This window comes from Alligator mississippiensis, chromosome 1 (assembly GCF_030867095.1).
Source record: "Alligator mississippiensis isolate rAllMis1 chromosome 1, rAllMis1, whole genome shotgun sequence".
Taxonomy (NCBI): Eukaryota; Metazoa; Chordata; order Crocodylia; family Alligatoridae; genus Alligator; species Alligator mississippiensis.
Genome location: NC_081824.1, coordinates 426,078,413 through 426,090,947, shown reverse-complemented (window position 1 = coordinate 426,090,947; position 12,535 = coordinate 426,078,413). Strand labels below are relative to the sequence as shown.

Sequence of the window (12,535 nt, the reverse complement as noted above, 5' to 3'; positions counted from 1 at the left end):
GAGTGATTAGACCTCTCCCTCCCCATGCTTAGAATGTCCTACTGGCTAGTTCTAAGTGGGTTGCTACTCCACCTGCAAGATTTTGGAGGTCACCTTTTGGAGGCATCTACCACTCTCCAATTGACTGTACAGGAAAAAAAATTCTTTGAAACTCCCTTCTATGGGAATGTGCCTCTCTGAAACTTGTCCTAAGTGCCCTTTTCCGGTTCGCCTTAAAGCAGAGTCCTCTGCTTACATCTGAAGCAGAGTAAAACTTTTATCCAAAAATAACTTCTATGTAGACAAGCCTACAAAACCTCCTACAATACGTTTCATAAAAACAAAATATCCAATACTTTTTCTTAAGAGCATTTTCGTTAACTGATTCAGAAGAGACACCCTTTCCATTATAAAAACAAGTATGGACTGAAGCCAGGACAGAAAAGAATGTAACAAACAAAAGATGGTGTAACTAGCATTGGTTAGAAAAACTACTTGTTAAATTCTCATCAGATCTCTTCTCTAGGTGATCAAATGATTGACAAGTATCCAACAAAAATGTGCAAAACTTAACACATGCAGGTTTTGAATTTTTACATTGTTGTGTTGATAATATACATATTATATAAATGGATTTTTTACTTTTCTGAAGGCACAGGACAAGCAAATGGCAGGACAACAGATCAGAATAGTAAAAATAAGGGAAATTTCTCAAGCTCTGCTTGTCAGTCACAAAAACAGCTGTTACATTTCATTCCAGTCTGTCCTGGTATCCTCTTGCTAGGATTTAGCTACCCAGCTTTGTGAACTTTAAGAGACTAATTTCTACTCAGCCTCAAGCCATCATGCTCACGATGGGCCAGTTACATTAAAAAAGCTATTAAGATGGGCTCAGTCTCAGCTTAGTATTTATCCTAATTAAGTTGCAGACATGTTTTGAGCCACTTGATACCTGTTACTTCAAATTTCTAAGGACTTCTGTATAGAAAGAAAAAGCTGATTTGGTTACATCTACACAACACACTTGCATGGTTAATTAAACCAATAGAATGGAATTTGGAATTTGTACAACTGATGTAAACCAATTTGAAAATCAGTGGTAGCACCTTCAACTTTGTGACAGGACAAGTGCTAACCACTAGAGACCCATACTATAGACTTTAACCAGTTACTCCTTACTTCCAACACTGACATTCTTTCCACTGCAATCCTTACCTGCAGGTAGTTAGCAAAATCCTTTCAAAATTAAAGTTTTTATCTGAAGGTTAAAACATTTACTTTTTACCACAATACTGTCTAATTCTCTTGTGAAGACCTGTGCCTAAATGGCTGTGATCTTAATACAAACTTTTAAAATCAATTAAGGCACATAAAAACAAGTGTCAATTGATGAGTGGCCCAACATGACAAGTCTTGGAATATACAGCCAGGTTTGACTTAGAATTGGTTTGGGTTCGTATGAACAGGTTACAATATATAATTTGCAAAAGCAGGGGGCTGGCCTCAGTGATGTGAGATCCTTCCCAATGCTATGTAACTTTCCTAGAAACATGCTGCACCTTAGAACAGAATTAGTATTTTAGACCGGGAGGCATTTTTTCCCTGCAAATTCATTCTTATAATTACCTCAACAAGCATTTTCACTGATATCTCCACTGTATGTAGTAGTAGCTGCGGTGGCATGGGCCATAAGAGGCACAGTTGACAGCATAAAAGTTGCAAATTCAAGACCATAAGAGCAGCATTTATGGCAAGGGCCTGTCTAATTTCAGTGAATCTCTGAATTCTACTAAATATCTTGTCACATAAGGACACAAAAAACGAAGGCTCTGCATGTAGTAAGAGATCCTTAAGCCAAAATTTTCCCTTAGGTACAGAACAACTTGATCTCAAAAGCTGCTGATACATACTTGATTGCAGAATTTGGCTCAGAGATCTCTGGAGCTTCAGTGGATTAACCTCTAGCAAGCTACCCTTGAAGAAAACTGGTTACCTTCAGTTGTTTTTTCAAAAATGTAGCAAACATAATGTCACTTACCTTCCTCGGCCTTGGAGGTACATATTTGTATCTGACCTTACAGTTTTCCCATAAACCAAGGAACTGATAATAGAGAAAAGGATAAATATGGTCCCTCCCAAACAGCCAGCCACCTTCCAAAACTGATTAACCACTCTGAGTTTAAGCTTTGTCAAGTCAAGCACTGAAACAGATCCAAGAAACCAGGATCCTGTTAAGTATAGTCCAAGGAAGGAATGACCTGTAATTTGTTTTTAATAAGTTATGATAATTTGAGTGAACAGTCTGATCAAATATTTAAATGAGCCCCTTACTCCCCTGCTCTCCATAAAGAGGTCTTTTATTGCAATGGCTTTTTTGTTTAGAATTCAAAACAAGTATACAAATGAACCTGAAAATAAAAAACCCTTAGGATATTAACCGAGTCATTTAACTAAATATTTAAAACCTCTGCAATTATTAGTTTATTAGTATCATCCAGGATTCAGGTGTTCAGTATTTCTCCTGAAGTTATACATAAACAAATGCAAATTGAAATAAGAATCTGAAAGTCAAAATTGTATAACAAAACAATACTCCATCACAAAAGCGTGTAAAATTACAAGAATGCTATTTTTAAACACTGGCACTTAAGAGAACCATAATTTTTATAACCACAAAATTGCCAAATTGTCCCCCAAACTGGTAAGCAGGTATATTGTGAAAATAGTTACAGTTGCCAGCACTTGAAGTTTTACTGAATATGCAAAAAGACCTCACTTTGGTTTTGGAAGAGAACTATATTTGATCAAATTAGACGTTGTTGGTATACTGGTTAAACATTTCGCTTTTTAATGCAAAATTTAATAAAATGTACTTTTCCATACAGCTATATTTAACTTATAAATGGGCAGACATCAAGAGTGCGGTATAAAACCTAACAGGAAAAATACATCTTATCTCATTTTCAATTTGAGACAATATACAACTTTTTTAAAGGGCTAAAACTAGAATTTTAAGAATACAAATATGAATTTACATAGATTTAACAAATAATAATGGTACCATTTATAGAAACCTTAGAAAGTAAAATCCTTTCTTGTGGGCCATTTTCTACCAGGAGAGTTTCATGGTATAAAGCCCGTGGCCATCACTAGACATGGTGTCACAGAAAATTAATATGGTAATTTTATATGTTTAACGTCATACATTTTAGGGGTATGCTCATCTCAGGTGTTCAGAGATTTACAAATACAACTTTCATTACATAGTAATGGAGTCACATATGTAAATTCCCTCCACACCAGGATGGGTGGACACCTTATTAGTCCTTCTAGGACAGAATTTTTTAACAGCATATTATTTATTGGAAGTATTCCGTGCTGTAAAATTGAACTCTATACTTCTCAACTCTCCAAGACTGGTAAACTTATGCAACTCAATAGAATATTACATTTCACAAAAATCTGAGCAAATATCAGTTTGTTGAGATTGAATTTTTTTTTTTGTTTCCAGTTACGGAAGAATATTCTTTTAACATATGCCTGTATATTTCTTTTCCTACCCTATCATGATTATGCAGGGTATGCAGATCAAAGCTTTGTTTATCAGCTGGTTATATGAAAAGATGAAAACTGTAATATTCACGTGATCCCAAATGGGCATACTTAATAAAGCAAAGATGAGTTCCCCTCAAAAAAGAAAAATTATGATTTTTCAAGGGCACCTATTAAAATGACAACAATACTAATAAAAAAAATTGTATTTACTTAGAAGCCTTCAGAATGTCAAAACAGCTGCAACTTTTTTTTTTTTTTGCAATTACAGAGTGGTATTCAGTTAACAGAACAACAATTATTTTTATGATGCATCAGAGACAACTGAAGATGAAAAATGAACTACATCCCCATATATAACTAATTTGTGCTGTGCACCAACAAGAACCTGCTTTAACTTCCATGCCAATTTACAACCCCCACACTGTACCAGGCAAGGTTAGTGGCCATTGAAATACCACTAAGGACAGGGATATCTAAAGACACATTCGGTAGTGTGTTAACTATACAAAAAAAGAGACACTGTACAGTTTAAAAACAAATCTTACACAGCCTTACATTTCAATTTTTTTCTTTAAAAGGAGTGAGTTGTGTACAGGGGGGTTAAATGCTTTATAGACAAGAAAGAAATTGCTCTAAAAGAGACTTATTCATCATCATCATCATCCTCTTCCTCCTCCTCCTCCTCCTCTTCATCCTCCTCTTCGTCTTCATCCTCGTCTTCATCTTCCTCCTCCTCCTTCTTTTTCTTGCTCTTCTCAGCCTTGGCAACTACCTTTTTGCCTGTATCAGTCTTTCCTTTGGCCCGGTATGCAGCAATATCCTTAGAAGAGGAAAAAATGGGAAACAGGTCTTATGTTTAACCAGACAAGAGTTCTGTTGAACTTTCAATTGACCCTTATGAATTTGTGGATAAGATGTAGCCACTCATCTCGACATCTTCAAAGAAATGCACACAAACTCCTTAGGACACGCACAAAATTATAATCAGCCATCCAAAACAGTGATGTGGTTTAATATTTGCAATGTTATGCCTCAGTGAAGAGCAATTATATAGAATTCTGCCTAACTGAAGTTTATTAAAACAAAAAGGTACAAGAAGTGTAATTAAAGGGTAGACAGTGCCACCTTCTGCATGCAATAAATGTATTGTATTGGCTCACAATGCAAAAAACTTAGTTCTTCAAAAATTAGTCAAACTGAAGTGATTGCCAATGGAATACGTCGTAAGAACAGTTGGACCCTCTGGTTTTATAGAATATAATGACTAGGGAACAGAAATGATCTCTAATAACTCTAGAAGATATTATCCTATAGATCAGTGCCTTGGGGCAAATGGCTTAAAACTTGATAATACTCCTCTATGTAACATTTTTAAACTGCTATTCCTGTCTTTCCTTCGTATCCTAAAAATTTATCATATATTCTGGAAAGAAGTGACAATAACAGGTCAACCTTCTATCAGCAGAATACTTACAAACAGATCTTCAGATGTTTTCTCCAGAAATAACATTTAACATTAAAACTTCAGATTTAAAATACAGGGGTAAGCATATCAAACCTAGGTGACATTAGTAAAGAGAAAAAATAACTTTAACTAACGATTACCAGTTCTGTAATTTTTAAAACATCCTCTTAGAAACCAAAAAAAGCTTCAGATACATAACCATTAACTGCCAGGAAGATTTACTTTCAGCTCTGAATTTCCTATTCATTTTAATCATACAGAAATGTGGTTTTATGTATGAATAATTTACATGTTAAAGGCCAAATAATGTCTTGAGTTGCACAGGAAGAGCTGCACAGGAAGTCTTCTAATCCTACAATATATCTGCAAGATAGTTCCTCCCTACAACTAGACAGGGCCACCAGTTACACTTGCCCACTAGTGTGCCACAACTCTATAAAGTGGTTTGACTTGCTAGTAAAGGAACATAATCAATGATAGCATGTGTGCTGTAATACACAGAACATTGCTCCTTGGAGAGTGCACTGCTCCTTCATAAAGAACATCAGGTCATGCATCCCTTTCTCCCCGCCTATTTTGGGATGGAAATCTTGCTCTAGAAATCAACATGCAGCCAGAACTGCTCTACATCCCCACATCCAATACAGCTTCAAATCATTAAAATAGGATTTAGTTTTAATGACACAAGAAATCAGGTTAATAGCATGTTCATTATTGGAAAGATGAAAGGCACATCCAGGAGAATGCATGCCTAATACTAGCATTTCTCATTTGTCCTCTTACATTACACTATGGAGAATAAACTAAAAATTTACTTTTGATAACTGACATGAACATATACTATATAACTTTCTTCAATATACATGACAAAAAAAAAAAATAATCTTTTATCATGTCATTGGTGCTTCAAACTGCACTTAGATGCTGCTATGAACCAGTGTATCTGTACTGAATACTAAAACAATGGTATCTACTAAAATATCAAAAAGATTTGAAATATAGATGAATGAAAACAGAAAACATGCAACATAGCAGTTCTTCAGTATCAAAATTCTCATATGGACATGTAATTAGAATAATTTTCTAAGTATGAAAAGATATTTGACATGCCTATAATTATACATTTGATATTCACTGTAAGAGTATGGCAAGGGTGAGGGCAGACTCAAGTCAAGACTTAAGCAAGGGCAGTGAGGGAGAGTGAGCTGCACTACTGAGCCATAAAAAAGGGGTAACATCATTTACAGTGATTAATGATTCATCTGTTCAGAGCAACGCTATTCAGAGCCAAAAAAATCTGAATGAGAAGAGACCCAGCTAACACTAAACCTTGATGTTTACCTTTTCATACTTCTCCTTCAGTTTAGCAGCCTTCTTTTCATAAGGCTGTTTATCATCTGCAGCAGTGTTGTTCCACATCTCTCCCAGCTTTTTTGCAACATCTCCAATGGACAGACCAGGATATTCACCTTTGATTTTTGGACGAAACTCAGAGCAAAACAAGAAAAAAGCCGAACTGAAAAGGAAAATTTTAATTGTAAACTGAAAAGGTTAAATCTACTGGACCACAGACAGCAAACAATGGTAGAATCTCTTCACTACAATTTGGAGTACATTTCATCATAAACCTTCAAAAGCACTTTGAAAGGCTTTGCCCATCCCGCACAAAAGTTGTATAATTAACCTTTAAATCTAATACATTACAAGGAAGTAACCACTTGGCTTTGGGAACTTAACACATCCTTACACTCAAGGACTACTGAATATCTGGTCTTCTTTTTTTTTTTTTTTTAGCAAGACCTATGAAAAGGTTAATTTCACATGCCAAACGTACTGCTGATCAGCAGTGAGCAAAGGATGTAAGCCAAGGATGCCACACTGGCATATAGTAAGTTTCCTTGTCTTTAACAGTTGTAACAACGTGGATGCTACATGAACTGTCTTGCAACCAATACTAGAATACCCTAAAGATTTTCCAGATGTCAGAAGCTGCCAAAACAAAAATCTCCATTCCTACATACTTTCCTCATTCCTCTCAATGTTTGCTTCATTTTTAAAATATGCCATAAAAATTTACTGTGGTACTAAACCCCTGTGGCAGTGCTTTTGAATTCAGTCATGTGGTCCACTTAAGGAGTAAGCCCTGTGCAAGCTATTTCACGCAGGTTCAAAGACACCAGGCAACAGTGGCAGAACCCTATGGACTTCAAAAGGGACAGTGTGGGCCAAATATTCCACTCATGCCAGACTGGCTACAGTACGAGTGTCTAATATTTTACAACAGTTTTAAATGTGGTTGTTGTTAACAAAAATATATCAAAATGGCTTGTAATAGATATTTGTATCTGTTTTTCAAAACTGGACCTATAGCAACAGTTCCATATGAAGTTCCAACCAAACAGCCATTGAAGTGGACAAGAATTAAAATCAAACCCTGGCATTTATAACCATAAGCAGGGATACTTGCACCAGTGTACAAAAAGTGGTGTACTTCTATATACTGTAACTAGACTCTTAAGGGAAATTATTTTATGGAGATGTATCAGTACAATGCTCCTGAATTAAAAAAAAAAATAACTGGAAAAAATCTACTTACGGAGGCCTCTTGGGTGCATTTGGATCCTTGAACTTCTTTTTTGTTTCCCCTTTGGGTGGTACATAATTTTTCATCTCTCTTTCATAACGAACCTTGTCAGCTTTTGCCATATCTTCAAACTTGCCTTTCTCCTTAGCAGACATAGTCTGTAAAATGAATAAAAACAATGCAAAAGCACATTGAAGTCCCCTCTGAATTTATAGCAGGGGTAACATTAAAGTTGTAAATACATTTACAAGTACGAGTTAATCTTGGGTAATATTCATCCTGCGGCACAGGTGCCAGAGCATGGCATGTGAAAGCATTTTGCTTGGCACATGCGTCAAGGTGAAGGGACTGGGCTGGTCTGCAACAAGAATCCGGCCCTTCGCGGTTTGCCTGCTGTCCACCCCCAGCACGCCAACATCTTGCAACTTGCTGGTGTTTTGGCACTCTGCCCAAAAATGCTGCTGACCCCTGATTTATACTAATATTTTAAATTGTTCTTACCTTCCATCGTTCTGAACACTTCTTTGAGAACTCTGAAAAGTTCACCGAAGCATCTGGATGCTTCTTCTTGTGCTCCTCCCGGCAAGTTTGCACAAAGAAGGCATATGAAGACATTTTACCCCTCGGCTTCTTAGGATCACCTTTGCCCATTTTTGATGATTTTCTGGAATATAAAGGAATAGCCGGCCTTCAAACATTTTTGTTTCCATGAATGTGACAGCAAGATAGAAAGGGTCAGTGTGTTGAAGAACATGTTAACTTTATAAGGACCTCTTAGACTATATTAAAACTAAATTCTCCTCTCCTGGAAAGGTTCCTATTTATAAAAAATAATTACTAGTTTCTGAGGTGGCCAGGTGGATGCAATGAACCAGCATCATGAATACAACTAACATTTAACCATCATCAGAAAGACTTCCTGAAGGATATATGTAAATGATCATCCGTAACCAAGAGTGCCTATGGCTAGCCAAATTGTAGACAACTGGTCTCAATGGAAGCTGCATCTCTTCTGCAGAGCAGCAACCACTTATCAAAAAGGAATAAATTATATGGTGGGACAGGAGGGAAAAGCAAGCGTGACAGTTGGTAGTATCCTTGTCAGGGCTTAGGATTCGAGTAACTGCTCTTACAGCTTCCTGTATATGCTTTGCACAGTAATGTTTATGAGAACATAGAGCCACGCCATCTGTTGTTACTTTATTTCAATTATAATGCAAAACCAACTCTTCCTTACAAGGTGTAACTAGAAATACTGGAATGAATACTGCATTCAGACATGTTGAAACCAAAGGCTTGAAAAGCACACTTGCTTATGATGAAGAGCCAGTCAGTGTTCATGGAGATGACTGTCTCCCTATCTTTTAAATGGCAGAAAGAGAAGGGTTATAAAAAGACTTCTTTCTGAGCACTTTTAACCCCACGGCAGAAGTGGAGAGACCATTTCCTCTGAACTTTCAGTAGAAAGCCACTGTACCCCCAGCCCACACAAAAACTTTGCTCCTTGAGAGGAGTGAAATGTGCACCCGCTGCCTGCTCGCACTGCCACAGAAGCAGCATTTCCTATCGGTTTGGCGTAAGGACAAAAACAGATTTCTGGTCTGACTAAACACGTCCGGTTTGAAGTTTCTATCAAGTAAACAAGGTATGCAATGGAGACACTTCCAGGCACAAGCCCCTTTACCCAGGGCTAATCTGGGGACGTGCGCCGTGCCGCTGCTCGGCTCTTCCTGGCAGAAAGAAACGTGCAAAATAAAGAGAAGGGGGGGGGGGGAGGAGGGGCAGAAAAGAAAAAGAAGCCCCAGCCGGAGCCGGGCTCCCCTCTTCCCCGTTTATTAGGATCCCGGCTCAGCCACCAAGTTCGCCTCACTTCAGATGTCCCAGCCCGGACTCTGCCATTAGCTGGCGTTTAAACCCCTCTTCCCGCCATTTTGAAGGCTCCTCACACGAGGAGGTGGAGTAAAACCGACAAGGCCCCTCAGGGCCATTTTCTGCACAAGCCGCGGGGCGGGGGGAGGCGGGCTGCTCCGAGCCGATTCGCTCGGCCGGGGGTGGGGGGAGGGCGGGCGCGAGCACGGAGAAGCGGGCAGGGCCGGGCCGGGCGGCGCTTCGGGCTAATCCGTGGGTGAAGCCCCATCCCCCGTGTGTATCTCGGGGCCTGTTTCTTCCCCCAAAGGCAGCGCCCCGGGGCCGGCAGCCGCGGGCAGAGCCGGGGCCGCGCAATGGCGCAGGCTCCGCTCGGCTCGAGGAAGGTCACCGGCTCCTGCGCGGGCGGGCGGGGCGCGCCGCGAGGCCCCGCGGCCATGGCCGCCGCGAGAACATGGCTCCTTCCTCCCCTTTGTGTGGCGCCCCGCGCACACTCGGCCATGACAGGCCGGGCCGGGCCGAGCCGAGCCGGGCCCCGCCGCAGCTGCCGGCCTCGCCCCACAGCAAGGGCGGCTGCTCGCGGCTCCCGGAACTGCGCCCCCGCCCGGCGCAGCCGCCGCTCGCCTTGTTGTCTGCGCTCGGCGCGCGTCAGCCATGTTACATGCAGCGAGCGCGGCCCGCGCGGCCGAGCCCGCCCCGCCGCCCAGCCCCGGCGGCGTCCAGCCGAGCCGGGCTCTGCGCCCCGGCTACGGCCGGCCGCTGCGAGCGGCTCCCCTGGCCCGGCGCGCACGCACATACACACACACACATACACACGCCGCCTCCTTCCCCTTCCCCTTCCCCCCCTCGCCCCGCACCGCCTTTGTGCGCCCGCCCGGAGCCCCCGGAAGGAGGGAAGGAGCGAGCGGCGCGGAGCTGCCGCTGCCCCCGCGCCCGCCGTCGGCCGCGCGGGGCTGGGCTGGGGCTGAGCCGGCGCCGCGAGCACCCCGCCGGCTCCGGCTCCGGCCCCGGCTCCTGCTCACCCGCGTCACTGCCGCCCGCGCTCGCCCAGCCACAGAGCCACTCGCCGGCCGCCGCTGGCCCCCAATGCTGCTGGGTCTGGGTCGCGGCGGATCCCAATGCACTGCAATGGCTGAGAGCGGGATCGATACGCAGCCTCCTCACACTCTCAGCGCTGGTAACATTACTCTCAACACAGGCCCGCTCCCATTGGCCGCCGCCAAGCCAGCCGCCGCGCCGATTGGCGGAGCCCCTTCCATTGTCCTGACCAGAGGACGCCCCGGATTGGGCGCGGCGGGGGACACGTCACTGAGGATTGAAAGGGCGCGCAAATATAAAACTGAGTGGAGGGGAGACTGGCTGAGGCGGGATGTGCGACTCGGAGGCTCGGGCTCAGTGCTGTGCTGCTGTGTATGAGGAGAGCGGCTCATAGGCAGGCGCACGCTGCCGCCCAGCCAAAGGGAGCTCCGCTCCAGCAGCCGGGCAGCCACTTCTGCCTCCACAAAGCGTACCCAGAGCCCCGAGGAGAGGGCTCCCGAGCCGCACGCCCTACCCGCCAGGCTCCTGCTGCTCGAGGAGGACAGCTTGTGCTTACACCCTTTGCCAATACTGACCCTTACTAGCGGTGCAAGCAGCTGAGACAGCTGTTCCCCAGGCATTGCTCGAAACTCGCCACGGGCTCCTACGAGTATTTTTCAGCTAGGATACCAGAGCCCTCTGCAGAGCAGGCCCTCGTTATAACAATATTAACAAGATAACCCCATTTTACAGAAGAGGAGACTGAGGTACAGGAGGGTTAGACCTGCATCTGTGGCAAGTCTCTAGGAATCAAATCCAGGTTTTCTGACTCCTGTTCCTCTGTTGCAGTGCATATGCCAGAAGCCTCTCATCCTGTAACGCAACAAAATGTTTTTACTGTTAACTGCACCATTGACATGCATGATTTCACCAATATGGGTCTCACTGATTTCAACCACCAAAATTTTAGAGGGAAATGATCTCTAGTGCTTAAAATTATACAACTTGATAGAGCTAGTCATATTTATAGCTCTGCAACAGTTTTCTTTGGGCCAAAATACTTAAGCCTACACATTTAATTAGACCTCTGAGTGTTCGAAACTTCTAAGAATAAGGTCTTATACGGCAGTTTGCACATTCTAAAGGAGAGAGAGTCAAAATTCATGGGCAAATATAAATCTAGGTCTCCTCTATTCCTGTTTGGGCTCCTTTTCTTGCACTTTTGTAAAATGCTACCATATTAAATTAGTATCTACTTTACTGTGCTGCAAACGACTATAGGTGGAGGTTAAAGATAACTAAGAACCCTCCCACTCTCTAACAGAGTTGTTAGAATTAGTTAACACTCAGATCCTCAAATGCAAAAAGCTAAACAAGTGTACAAAGAAAATGCTGTTTTTACCTCTTAATTTATTTTCTCTGATAATATGGACAGCAGTTCTAGTTGACTAACCTCCATACATTCTTCAGAGTTTGGGAAGCGAATGAAAGGTGGGAGAAGCACAAATCCAAGTGCCAGTAGCTCCAGTTTCAGAACACATAGCCATACCAACATTTCCAAAGCACTTCAATTAGAGAAGTGGACATCTTGAAGAAAGCATGACAAAAATGGAATATTCAAAATTAATTATTTGCATATGGCCATTCCCAAACAAGAATAATACAAAATATGAGAAAGGAATATCACTAATCAAATAGGTAAATATACATTCTGTAAAAATTAGAATTATAAAACAGGTCAAAATAAAAGATTAGATCCAACATCTTTTCTCTTATGATCAGCTGGGTAAATTAATAGGTAAAAGCAACACTTTCTGGCAGAAGCATAGCAAACAGCCCTCAATAATGGGAAGTGACTATAGTGCAAAATGAATCCTAAGAAGGCTAAATAAACCAAACAAGTCCCTAAAACCCAACAGCAACACTTAATTTTTTATTGTATCTACTACTGTCTATATAATTGTCCACAGGTAGTGGGGACATATGACCCCCCTGAGATTGGCCCCTGACTTGGCACCGCTCAGGACAGGGCAGTTTTTTTCCACGTGGGCCAGTGGCGTTGGGGGGGG

General features: G+C 42.0%; 1 protein-coding gene across 1 annotated transcript; it reads right to left on the bottom strand.

The window, feature by feature from the left end:
• Nucleotides 1-2,436: 2,436 nt before the first annotated feature.
• HMGB1 (high mobility group box 1) lies at nucleotides 2,437-10,629 on the bottom strand. The gene is made up of 5 exons (XM_006268002.4): nucleotides 10,472-10,629; nucleotides 8,085-8,247; nucleotides 7,596-7,741; nucleotides 6,341-6,515; nucleotides 2,437-4,354 (listed from the first exon to the last, which is right to left on the bottom strand). The coding sequence occupies exons 2-5, from the start codon at nucleotides 8,232-8,234 to the stop codon at nucleotides 4,178-4,180; spliced, it is 648 nt and encodes a 215-aa protein (XP_006268064.2). The 5' UTR covers nucleotides 8,235-8,247; nucleotides 10,472-10,629; the 3' UTR covers nucleotides 2,437-4,177.
• Nucleotides 10,630-12,535: the final 1,906 nt, after the last annotated feature.